This window comes from Eulemur rufifrons, chromosome 17 (genome assembly GCF_041146395.1).
Source record: "Eulemur rufifrons isolate Redbay chromosome 17, OSU_ERuf_1, whole genome shotgun sequence".
In the NCBI taxonomy this organism is placed as follows: domain Eukaryota; kingdom Metazoa; phylum Chordata; class Mammalia; order Primates; family Lemuridae; genus Eulemur; species Eulemur rufifrons.
Genome location: NC_090999.1, coordinates 47,907,483 through 47,920,616, shown reverse-complemented (window position 1 = coordinate 47,920,616; position 13,134 = coordinate 47,907,483). Strand labels below are relative to the sequence as shown.

At 40.1% G+C, this 13,134-nt stretch overlaps 1 protein-coding gene across 2 annotated transcripts in view; it reads right to left on the bottom strand.

Annotated features, from left to right (window-relative positions):
• The window catches only part of ARHGEF28 (Rho guanine nucleotide exchange factor 28), a 267,842-nt gene that overhangs the window by 60,148 nt on the left and 194,560 nt on the right, over window positions 1–13,134 (bottom strand). For both annotated transcript variants that reach the window (XM_069492767.1, XM_069492768.1), the window contains 5 exons: window positions 6,800–6,855; window positions 5,675–5,723; window positions 3,710–3,854; window positions 3,502–3,629; window positions 2,133–2,273 (listed from right to left, as the gene is read on the bottom strand). In XM_069492767.1, the coding sequence (XP_069348868.1) occupies window positions 2,133–2,273; window positions 3,502–3,629; window positions 3,710–3,854; window positions 5,675–5,723; window positions 6,800–6,855 (519 nt within the window). The remainder of the gene's footprint in view (window positions 1–2,132; window positions 2,274–3,501; window positions 3,630–3,709; window positions 3,855–5,674; window positions 5,724–6,799; window positions 6,856–13,134) is intronic.

The window sequence follows — 13,134 nt, the reverse complement described above, 5'->3', positions numbered from 1 at the left end:
ATCATTAGATAAACAAAATGGATTATTAGCCATAAAAAGGAATGGATTACCTATATACATTACAACTAGGATGAACCTCAAAAACATTATGCTAAATAACAGAAGGCAGGCACAAAAGATCATCTATTGTACCATTCATGTGAAATGTCCAGAATAGGCAAATCTATAGGGACAGGAAGTAGATCAGTGGTTGCCAGAGGCTGGTGGGAGGGGGAAATGGGAATTGACCTACAATGGCTACAGGATTTCTGTTTGAAGTGATGCAAATGTTCCGAAATCAGACAGTGCTTAACAGTTGCACAACATTGCGAATACACTAAAAACCACTAGGTTACACACTGTAAAGGGTAAGTTTTATGGTGTGTAAATTATATCTCAATTTTAAAAATGCATCATGAGAGAAAATAACAATTCCAAAATTTATGGGCATACCAGAAGCACTGGTTCTACATTAATGGATATTTCCAAACATATTGCATGTTTTGAGAAAGAATCTGAATATCAGCCACAGAAAGTAAATAAGTTAAATATAGTTTTATAATTTTATCATAAACAAAAACTTCTTTCATTCAGAATCCACTAACTTTGAGGTATCATTATTTCCTACAATGATTTTAGTGCCTACTTTGTGCTAAGCCCTTACCCATATCATATCATTTAATCCTTTAATCGATTTATCCATGATGACCCCCCAAATAGGAATTACTTTCCTCATCTTTAAAAGGGAAACAGTGAGGAAGAGAGGGGGAAGGATTTGCCATGGAACACAAGGCTTTCCAACAGCAAAGACCACGCTGTGTGTGATAAGTCATCCCCAATGGGTGAGATTATTTTTAATAACACATGAAACTGTAAAGAAATGAAGAAAAATGACAGTGTAGTATAAATTGCTTGGGAAATGATAAAAGGACAGCATCTTCCTTTCCAGAGTAACTCCCAACTATACAGCCCTCGGCAGATTTCAAAGCATGCTGGCACACCGTCTCGCCTGACCTGCAGAACCACCGCCTGAGGCAGGTGAGAAGGTATCCTCATTGCCCAGGGATATTTTGGCCCATACCTGCATACACAGGATTTGTGAAAACTAAAAGCTGGTCTCATCTTTAAAGTTGGATATCTTCTTGGAACCCCTTTTTAGCATCTACTTTGTACTTGAAATTTTTTAAAACTTCATTTTTTTCCCCTAATTAGTCTATAATTTAACTTTCCCTAATCCAGATTGCCTCCTCCACAAATAGCATGAAATCGTCAAGTCTCATCACAGTTGAAGTCTGTACTCAGGACTGCGGCACACAGGGGAACTCTGCCCTAGCCCGCGCGTGGCTGCTTCCACTGCAGTCTCTATGCATGGCCCCCCGTACATGCAGCCAAACTCTAGGGCCATGTGCAGGAACCCTGTCTACCCCACATTGAAATGTGTGAAAGTTCACTGTGATTCTGATATAGAAGAGGTAAGAAAGTGTAGGTCAAACCTAAGTAAACTTGACAGGGATATGAGAAATAAAATTTGCTCTGTAGCAGGTATATACGATGCTTCATTTAAGCCTCACAACAACGTTCTAAACCTGAGTATTATTATCCCCATTTTACAGATGGAGAAACTGAGCTACAGGCAAGTTAAATAATTTGTCTGATATCAGGTATATAGTAAACAGTAAACTAACACCTCTTGTATTATCCAGGAGCTGGATTATCCAGGAGAATGTACTGGAGCCCATTCTCCTAGGTGAAGTATCATAAGCATGGAAAAATAAACACCACATGTACTCACCATCAAATTGGTATAACTGATCAACACTTACGTGCACATAGGTAAGTATCATTCACTGGGTGTTGGGCAGGTGGGAGGGGGGAAGAGGGGATGGGTATATTCACACCCAATGGGTGTGGTGCACACTGTCTGGGGGATGGGCACGCTTGTAGCTCTGACTCGGGCAGTGCAAAGGCAATATATGTAACCTAAACATTTGTACCCCAGTAATTATTCCAAAAAATAAATGAATGAATGAATGAATGACAAAAATAAAATGGTAGAACTAGGATTTAACCCAGGTCTATATGGTTTCAAATTCCATGCTTCTTTTTTCTATGCCACACAGCTTCAGCCCAAAGAGCATATTTGAAATGCTTACCAAAAATGACATCCTGTCTTTTGATGACATTCTTCTCCTGCCTACTACAAAATGAAGGATCCACCACAAGACTCCAAGATTCTGCTTCAAACTCCTGGGCATCACTGCTGAGGTCACTCCACAGAGAGGAATCCACGACATCTAATATGTGTTTAGAAAAGAAAAGCCCGAAGCAGTTACGCACAGCAGCAACAGACCTCCCTAGGAGCCCGTGTCTCCGGATTCCTCACACTGAATAAACCCGCCATGAACACGGGAGCAACTAGGCCAAAATACGATTGATGTGGAGTTGAAACATCTGAAAACCAGGCTGACAAAATGGTCCAAATCAAGACAGCTTTCGTGAAAGCAGAGAAAAATCAGACATGAAAATAGTGATTGTGTATACGGGCAGGGAAGACATTTGAAGATTCTTTTGTTTGTGTGTTTTGGCTTGCTCTATTTTTGTTTTATTTTTGGTAACCTTCAGAGTCCATAATGTACCTACAGATTCTTGAGCCCACTGATTTCTTCTGCCCCAGGGTATTTGCACTGTTTGCTCAAATCTGAATTTTGTACTTGTCCACTAGATTTGCTCGCAGCTTGGCAAGACATGAAGCAGAGTGTAAAGACTCAAGTTGGAAGAGAGTGCAGATTTTCTTTCAGAATTGCTTATGCACACACACACCCCTTTCATGAAAGCTAGACTGTATTTACCCAAATGGCACTCATTACACAGATTCTAGCTCAGAGCAGTAAAGATGAGATGATAATGAATTTAAAGGCTTAAGATTAAAATTTTAAAAATGGGTTCCTGGGGTAGAGTCCCCACTCCTCTCTCCTGTCACTACTCTCCTTCCATTTGGTTCTCCCTCACTTACTGATGCAGCTTGGATACAAAGACCAATTCCCCAGATCAAGTCCTGTCCTACAAAATACTAATTTAGAAGTGTTCTTATTTTTCCCCTAGAAGTAGCAGGCAAAAGATGAGAATAAGTATCTCAGAGATTCAGGCAAGACTAGTCTTAACTAACTAAAGTCTATGTTTTTAATGTAGGTTTCTATTCCAATTCATCAATAGCTGTAAAACATTTTGTAATGATAAACATACAACATATTTCATTCTCTTCATTATGCTTGTGACATATTCCTTCAGTAATGTGTCCATTTAAAAATTGCCTCTCATTTTCTTGGTCACTATCGGTTGTTTCCTTTAGGGCTAAATTTTCATGCTTTTAAAAAGTAGAATCTATACCAAAGAGACATCATGAAACAGAATTCTTTTAAAAAGAACAAAAGAACATGCTTCAACTTTATATGCTTCATAAAATATTCCTTTTGACAAATGCTCACAGAAATACAAATAAATGCAAATGTGTCTTCTCCTCACCTTCCATTATGAAAGACTCCGTGGAGGGAGAAGAACCCACAGACTGTAGCAGCTCATCCGAATGAGACCTGCTTCTGCAGTTGTTACTGTCACTCTCAGACTCCAAGGATGTCACCGACCTCCTGAAGCTAGGAGGGAGGAAGGGGAGAAAAGTCAACCCCAGCAGCCTCTCTGAGCTGTTAAGATGTAAAAACACACTAAGCCTTACCTTTCCAAGGTAGTGCCCGGAACACTTCTGGACAATGGATGGACCTGCCCTGCAGCTTCCTTCCTTCCCGCTGGCAATCCAATAGGCATGGAAGAAGAAGGGTGCAGAGAGAGGCCAGGCTGTGGGACGTCTCTAAATGAAGAATCTGGAAATCAGAATGGATGCTTCATGTGGTTTCCATAGAGGATAGTAATTACAAGTAAAGGCAGTCACTTAAAAGGCAGAAAGCTAAGCCCTTAAACAACCACTTCTAATGTGTCACATGCCCAGCCTTGAAACGAGTCTCCCTGCTACGGCCTGACACTGGCTGCAAGTGTCCTTCCATTGCACAGCCTCCCGATACTCATGCTGGAGACTGCCAGTGTTTGGGATTGCACACACAAACAAGAAAATGGAATGGGGAAACACTGGGCCAGCTTTCCCATAAATTACTGCTGCACTCCTTCGAGCCAGCTGTAAATAGAGGCAAGGTGTTATTAGCACTATTACTAGAATGCATATGGTGTATATAAATAAGCATACACACACAGAGCATGTCAGTGGAATGGAATGATGCTGGGGAGTCTATTCTTTATGGTATAAGGATCTCAGGCAAATGAAACCTGTAAGCCAAGCTGGGCTGTTCTCACATATGGAAAACTACATAATGCTTCTATGCTTTTCTGGTCGGTTCAAAAATGTCTAGGCATAGATGCATTTACATCTCAGAATGACTGTCAGAAAATATTTCAGTCCCATATTATAGCTGTAGCATATACATTATCAATCAAAAGGGAAAAAGATTTAAATAGATCCTAAGGTGTTACAAAAGACTTTACACTTACATGTATGATTTAATTTTATTCTCATAACTCCCATGTAAAGAGGCCAAATATGTGGTATCTTATCAATTCAAAGATGCTTTTTACTTTCATGCTTAACCCTGAAATAGAGAAGTGCCCTATAACTGATATCTAAGAGACTGCTGGGGTCAAAGCAGAGGAGTAAGCAATGTGACAGATGGGAGGCCTGCACTCACTTTACCTAGAATAACATCACACCCAATAGCATGTGACCATGAATTTGCATACCCAATTGTCCCATGATTGAAGTGGTTTTTAAAATATCAGTCACACTTTGTTACAGCATTGAAATGAAAGTTGCTATGTACTTAAGATTCCTGCCACAGTCAAGCAATGCAACTTGAGGCAGAAGAAATTGCAAAATCTCTCCCAGGAAAGCAAAGAAAGGATTTTCAAACCTAGGAGACAATGGTGTGACCAGTTCTTGCATGCAATGTAAAAAAATTTCAAATGCCACCAATTATTTTCAAGAGTAATTGCTTGAATTTCAGCAATATATGATTCAGGAAAAAACAAGGCCACCAAATTTTAAAATATGTAAACAAAACCCCAGCATGCCTTGACACTTCACTGTCATTCTAAAGATGCTAATGAGATTACAGCCTCCAGCACAGCTAATCAAGGTACTAGGTCACCATGGTACTGGACAACAGGGACTGATAAGAATCTACAGGCTCCAAACTTGAAAATTTTTTCCACCAAACTTTGCGATTCTTAAGAAGAATGTGGTGTATATTTGTATACATAAATATGTGCTACTGCCAGGAAAACATGAAATTATGTCCATTTAGTGGGCTTCTCTTTTCCCCAAAAGATCGTTCGTAAATCAAGAGAGCATATTCTTCTGACAGCATCTTGGAATTGAGGTAATTGGTAATACCTTCTCCTTACAGCCCTCCCTAATACAAAGATCATATGGTCCATACGATGCAAAAGCTCTTAGGCTGGCGGAGAAGTTTATATCCTTCTTGACCTCTTTATAAAACTAAAAATTATGCCAAGCATGTGTTATAAAAGAAATAATTGGGCAAATGAGAAAACAAAAGGAGGTATTTTTACAACGGAAAAATGTGTGGTATGTATTAAATTCTAAAAAGTTCTTGTCGTTTTCCACATCACTTACTTCCAAGGATGGTCTGCGGTTTGTTCTTGTTATATTTCTCTTGGAATTTCTGGTAAAGAATATTAGAAACACATCAAGTAAGATCAAAGCGCCAGTGGACTGCAAGAATGTCCACATAGTTAGACAGAACAGGATTCTTATCTATATCGTTTTTCTTATTTTATTTCAAAGAGGAATTCAAAGAAAAAGACATTAACTGCAATGAGAAACAAAATGTGATGATAATAAAATGTGCAAGTTTTAACGGAGGGGTGACTCATGAATATTCCTGGCCTCATTAAAAGCCTCAGGGTAACTAGAAATCTCCAGCTCGTGTGCGCAGACCAGGCTGAAAGGGGAGTTCCTATCAACGCAGCTTTTCTCCTTCTTGCTTTTTCCTGCTCCTTACTATTCCTCCTGCCTCCAGGAGACAGCTACTTTGAGCACTGAAATGTCACCATCTAGAAAAGCCCTCAGTTCTGCAATCTGACGCAATATGTGTTTGAATCAACACAGAGGTTTGTAGGTTTGTAACTCCAAGTTTCCCTTTGAAGGATCATCATGCTCACTCATGGGCATCTCTGACATCACCGTAGAGTGGAAAAGAAAGGGACAGAATCCTAGATGCCTTCATCTACTCAAGCCCATTGCCAAATACAGAGAACATTCTTCTAGGCCAGTGGTTCTCAAAGTGGGGTCTCAGGACCAGCAGCATCAGCATCGCCCGGGAACCTGTTAGAAACGTACATTCACAGGCTCCACCCCAGAGTCTGATGGAATCAGAAATTCTGGGAGTGGGGCCCAGACACTTGTTTTAACAGGTCCTCTGGTGATTGTGATGTTTGCGATTTATTATTCTAAGCTTCATTTACGTGCACTCAGGGTTTGCGCTGGTAAAACAAGCAGCTCTGTACAGAAAGCCTAACCTACCACACCATATAGCACAAGTGGCCAGACTTGAGCTTTCCTGCTATTCCTAAAAGCGTACAGCTAAGTAACTACACACTGTGAGCATGTGTTATCACTGCAGTGATCACTTTAACAATGAATCTAGACAGCAATAGAAGAGTAAAAGCTCAAACAGATCATATGAAGTAACCAAGCAGGATATACACACGTAATATTCACAGATGACTGAGAGATTACCTTGGTACATGAAGGCGTGGCATCTTTACAACCTTTGTGTACATTTGCATTACAGTCTGAAATAAAGGAAAAAGATACAAAAACATCCATCTTATGTAAGTTAGTGTCAAATCAGTAAGACTACATCATGCTTTTACTGGTCATTATAAAAACAACATATAGACGTTACAAATATTTAGACAATGTAATAAGAAGGAAAAAAAATATTTAAATCACATGTAGCCCCATCACTCAAGCACAAGCACACTGTTGATATTTTAATTTCCTTGGAGATGTTTTTTTCCCCTTCTGCACAGGGTCTTATCAATTAAACCTGAAATCATGCATGAAATACACTTCTGTGACATTTCTGTGTCTGCCTGAAAACTCATTCCCTATTATGTGTGTTATACTGTAAGAGACCCCTGACACCTGGCTGGCAGCAAATCTCCACTCCCATACCAGGTAAAAGGCCTATGACGATGAAAAGAAAGAAAATGAACTCAAAACAATGCTGAAAAAAAAAAATGTATTGTCAGGCTCTGGCAAGAATTCCTACTAACTGGAAGTTTGAAGTAGCCAAATTAAATGAGAAAAGTTAGCCCTGTGCCCATGTTTTATGTCACAAAACAAGGCGCCTCATCTCACTGGAAGAAGGTAAGGGAATACTTTCCCTGTCCCTCTCTGCTGACGGGCACGGAGACCCAGGCTGTCCTCACTGAAGGCTGTGCGGTGTGGGGCTTGCTCCCTGCCAGGGTGTCATCTTCTTGCCCCCGCTCCCCTCTAGCCTCCACACCCCCATCCCCACACACTGTGTCACAGACGGAGGAGCCTGGGAGTGTTAGAAACTTTTGTAGAAGGAAGATCCCGTTTAGGTCCATCAAAGCCACGATGGGTAAGTACCGATGACCCACTGAGACCTGGGCAGGAAGCTGAGCCCTAGAACGGCCTCCAGCTGCAGGTCTGAGGAGGCCGTTTAGCCAACACCCCAGTGGCCAGTGAGCAGAGCCTGAGGCTAATCTACCTACTGGCCCTGCTGGTAAACATCCAAGTTGGATGGCTTTCTCCTCATTCTGGAACAAGTAAATAAAAGGAAAGGGGAAAAGTAGAAGCTACGAGATACCACAGAACAAAGTTACACTGAAAACTCACTGGAAGAGCAAGCTGCTGAATACTAAATCCAGACACAGAAAAGAAAATTTAGACATTAGAAAAGTATTCTCCATAAGAGACAGAAGACAGAGCTTCAATAAAATAGACCAAAAGGCCACAAAGAGAGAACAGGATGTGAATGAAATTAGGCCAATAGGATGAGAGGAAAATGGAGCTTTGTGAGACAAGCAAGGCCTGCAAGGAAGCTAAGGGGCAAAAGCAGAATCTCAACTGAACTGAGAAGAATCAGGGTGAGAAAGACACTAAAGCAGGGCTATGAACTTAAACTTGAAAGATTCCCTCCAGAGTGTGGAGAAGACAGATAGAATTATACAATAGAAGTTGTCAGACAAAGAAGACATATAGCAGAGATCGTACTTAGCCAAGGAAGAAACCACAAAAATTAGATCAGAAGCAATAACAGTCAAAGCTACAACAGACAAGAATTTTAAAAAGCTGAAAAAGCACTCAAAAAGGAAAATCAAAAGGTCTCACTGTTTTCTAAGAAAAATAATCAAATGGCACCTATTCTATAGACACACCCTAACAATATCCATATGTTTAAAAAACTAAAAGTCTTCAAGTATCTAGACAGAAAAAAGGGATTACCAACAAAAGAATAAGTCAAACAGGCCCTAGACTTCTCCACTACAACAGTAAATGCCCAAATATATCAGACCAATGCTAACAGAGTAGTGCAGCGAAAAGATTTTGGCCCGAGAATTTATTTAGCTAGATAAGTTGTTTCTCTTGTGTGAAAGAAGCAATGATATATCCTTAGGTAAACAAGGTTTCAAATCAACAGATCAATCTTATTTTAGGGTACTGAGAGCAGAATCAAAATTAAGGGTTCAAAAATGGATCAGCTATTGTAAAAAAAAAAAAAAGGAGTTAAAGTGAGCAGTAAAACAACTAAACAAAGAATCATATCTAAAAAATTGTACATAGAGACACAGAACTGAATAAAAATGCTAACTTTTTCTTGAAATATAAATTTATCCTGAAAGATTGAACATAAAATATAAAAAGAATAATTTAATAATTAATTCAGTGCATTAACAGAGGCTGGGAGTAAGGGTAAACAGAAGGGAAGTAAAGGAGTATTAAATTACTAGCCTTTCACAGCCTTAAACCAATCATTAGTTGATATTAAAAGATCAGATCTTGCCAAATCCCTGGAGAAGACAAAAGCAAACAACACATGGTCTAAATAGCTAAGTCAGACATTAAGAAAAACAGCAAGGAACTATAAAAGATAGTTAGTAGCAGTAAAATTAAATATAAAATAAAACCCTTGTTATAAAACAAGGTCTTTCAGTTACATTATTACAGAGTACCTTTAGCTAAATTAAAGACACACACCCCAAATCAAAAACACAGAAATAGTTAAGGGAAATATTAATACAATTAATAGGACCAAGAAGAATATTAACTTTAGACAAAGTCAAATTCAATGCAAGAGGCATAATGGCATTAAAAGGGCAATTTTATTTGATTAAAGTTAAATCTGCAATGACAGTGTGATTTGTAAACTTTGGTGCACCAAATAATGTAACACCAAAATATAAGCAGTGAAACTCATTTATAAATAAGGGGAATTTGATAGAAGTACAATTTTGTGGATAATTAGCAATTCAGGCTATAACAGAGGAAAATTTTATTACTCCATGTAAAAAACTTAATATTAATAAGCAAAGTTTAAACCACAAACATTCCCCCTGAAAAAAAACCTGTAAATCAAAGCCCCTTCTCTAAAAAATTGTGGGTTAAAGAGGAATATCAAATGTACGCTTTGACCCACTCACAGTGATACAAGAATTTGATCTGGCCAGGTGAGGTGGCTCACACCTACAATCCAAGCACTTTGTGTGGCCAAGGTGGGAAGATTGCTTGAGGCCAGGAGTTTGAGACCAGCCTGAGCAAGACCCTGTCTCTACAAAAAATAAAAAAAATTAGCCAGACGTGGTGGTGCACACCTGTAGTCCCAGCTACTTGGAAGGCTGAGGCAGGAGGATTGCTTGAGCCCAGGAGTTTGAGGTTACAGTGAGCTATGATGACCCCACTGCACTCTAGCTGGAGAGACAGAGCAACACCCTGTCTCAAAAAAAAAAAAAAAAAAAAAAGAAAGAAAAGAAAAGAATTTAATCTAAGGCAATGATCAAAGATGTGGACAGTGGTACGTAAAAAAGAATGCTCATTGCCACATTATTTATGTTGTGAAAAAATTAGGCAAAACTTAAATGTACAATAAGAAATATATTTGATGTTAGCATAAAATGAAGCATCAGCATTAAAAGCTGATATAATTTTTTTATGGTAAGAAGGGACTCCACCAAAATATTAATAGCAATTTCTTCTAGGTGGTAAAATTTTGAATAATTTTAAGTTTCTCCTTAAACTTTCTATCTTCTATGAATACTATGTTTTTTTAAAAAAAGTAATGACCATTTTAAAGCTAAATATATCCTAGGTACTTTCAGAAATTTCCATCTTCTACTACAACTTCTATCACAATCCACCTAATCAACTCAATATGAACCAATGTATTCTTTACCGTGAACGTTTAACTTTCAGTGGGCCCCCAATCCTGGGCTTTGTCAGCCAACAACCACCCATGAGTGCTGAAGCCAGCTTTGTGAGAGCTGCTGTCGGGGCTACACAAGGGTCATTGTAGGATTATAGTCCTTAAAAAACTTAAAGTCTATTTTAGCAGTTAAAACCCAAAGAGATTGTACATAACCCAGTACTAAAACAGAACAGGATAAATAGATCATAAAAGCGATGGGCAGGAATTTGGGCTACAGTGGTCAGGGAAGACCTCCAAAGAGGAGGTAAAATATTGGATCCACTAGAGGAGTAGGGGAAACTGATAAAGGAGATCACTACAAGCAAAATGGCAGAGGCAGGAAGTCATATGCGGCCGGAAGAAAGGGCAGCTGCCTGACACAGCCTTGGCTTGTACCCTAAAGCTGAAGAGGCAACTGGGGGACTAGTTAGCAGGTCACAGACAAGGGACCTGGACATCCATGGAAAGAACTCAGGCTTAGCCAGGAAACACAAGAGAGAGGAACCCTCACATTTACGTGGGCTGATGAACATGGTGTTTTACAAAGATTAATGCGGTCAAAGTTCTGATCATTCATCGTGTGCGAAAACACCTGGAGAGAGGGAAACCAGCACAGTTCACTCTCAGCAGTCCAGCAGGTGGTGATGAGAACCTCCCAGAGTGGCGAAGTGAGAAGGGAAAGGAGAGAGTGACCAAATGACACTGACTCGGGGGCAGGGGAGGGAAAGGGAAGTATAAGCGACATGTCCAAAGTTGAAGCTTGTGGTGCCATTAACACAAGCAGGAAGGTACACTTTTGCATGTTGATTTTGTAGTCAGCTTCAGACATGTTGGGTCTGGGAGACAGTGAAATCTCTGGGTGTCGATGTCCACATGTAGGTCACCCTGGGAGCCCCTGCGCCTGCAACAGTCTTGGTTCATACCTGTCATTCTACCTTAACTCTCAAAAGTGACCATAAATTACATGGTATTCAGCCTCTAGACAACTGGAAATGCAGAGATTTAAAGTGTGGGATGAAGACATTCATCTGCAAGGAATAGGTGTGAATATGGTACTTTAGAATATAAGACTAGATGACCACACTTAGAAACAATAAAGGGAAAATGAATCAATGCCCAGGAACTAAGTTTGGAGGGCACCCAGAGTTAAGAAAAAGGAGAAAAATCCAGGTGGTAGAACAGCAGAGCAGCGTGCCATGGAAAAGAGGGAAGCACCTGCCTGAAACAAGGGATGTCGACATGAAAACAGGAGAGAGGCCAGTGAGTGATGAGAAAAGACCCCAAGTGTCTGTCAAAAGCAGAGCTTCTGTTAAGCAGTGTGGATAGAAGCCAGAATGCAAATGGTGAATGAAGAAGTGGCAGGGACGGGTATTAAAGCAGGCAATGGAGATTATCCAACCCAAGGAGTCCATCATAAAATAGGGGAGAGAATGTCCTTGGCTGTGGCCAGGGGCACAAGCCAAGGGGTCATGTCCCATAAACAAGGGTGGAGCAACAACTTACGAGACATAAGCTCACTGCACAGATAATCTGTGCTGAAACATAAGGCCACCACACAGATAGCTTGCTCTGGGGTGTGGGCAAGCCAGAGACAAGCCACACACAACACCTAGAGCAAATCTCTAAAAACTGGCAAACTAAACCACATCCGAGCAGCTTGATCCTATTTCAGATCCAGTAAAAAAAAGAAGTCAAGTCTTCCAGGAAAGCAAAATTCAAACATCCCATAAAGTTGGCATAATTAAAGACAGTGTCAACTATAAGAAGAAAATTCTCATGTGCCTTTAATGCCATATGCAGATTATATTTTCATCAGATGTACTATAGACACAATATACTAAAATTTTAATTCAATCATGTTCTAGGAATTTAACTAGGAACTTTACCATCCCCTGCTCTTCTCTTCCCTTTGTGCTCTCATCCCACCTCCCAAATATTCCCCCAATTCTGGTTACCAAAAAATACCATGAAATGTATTTCACCTGCCTGGGCCTGAATTTATTTTCTCTGAATTATTCTTTCATTCAATAAATATTTACTAAGCACCTACTATGTACAGGGCATTGTTCTAGCCACTGTGGACACAGCAGAGAGAAAGTTTTACAGACAAAAATCTAGCCCCTATAGAACTTATGGTGAAGGAGACAGACCACAAAATCAGTATGTAAGATGTATACTAAGTTAGACGGTGGTAATGCAGAACAGCAAAGATGCCAGTGAGGCTGGAGCAGAGGGAGCGAAGGGGAGAAGGCACAGATCATGTGGGGCCTTGCAACTATTGCAAAGGCTCTGCCCTCTCCTTGGGGGAAGGGAGTCGCTGGAAAATTTTGAACGCAGGGGTGTATGCCTTATCAAGCTCACTGTGGCTGATGCTCTGAGAACAGACAAGGAGACCAGTTGGAACACTGTGGAAATGATGGCTTTAGACCAGAGTGGTATCAGTGGAAGCGGTCACAAGTGGCTGGATTTTATATGTTTTTTAAAAAAGAGCCAAGCATATTGCTGATGGACGTAGGATGTGAGGAAAATGGAGGTATAAAGATGTACTCCAAAATTTTTGGCATGAGCATCCGGTTGGAATGATGGAGTCGCTATTAACTGAGAGATCAGCTTTCAGATGAGCACAGGAGGGGGAGAT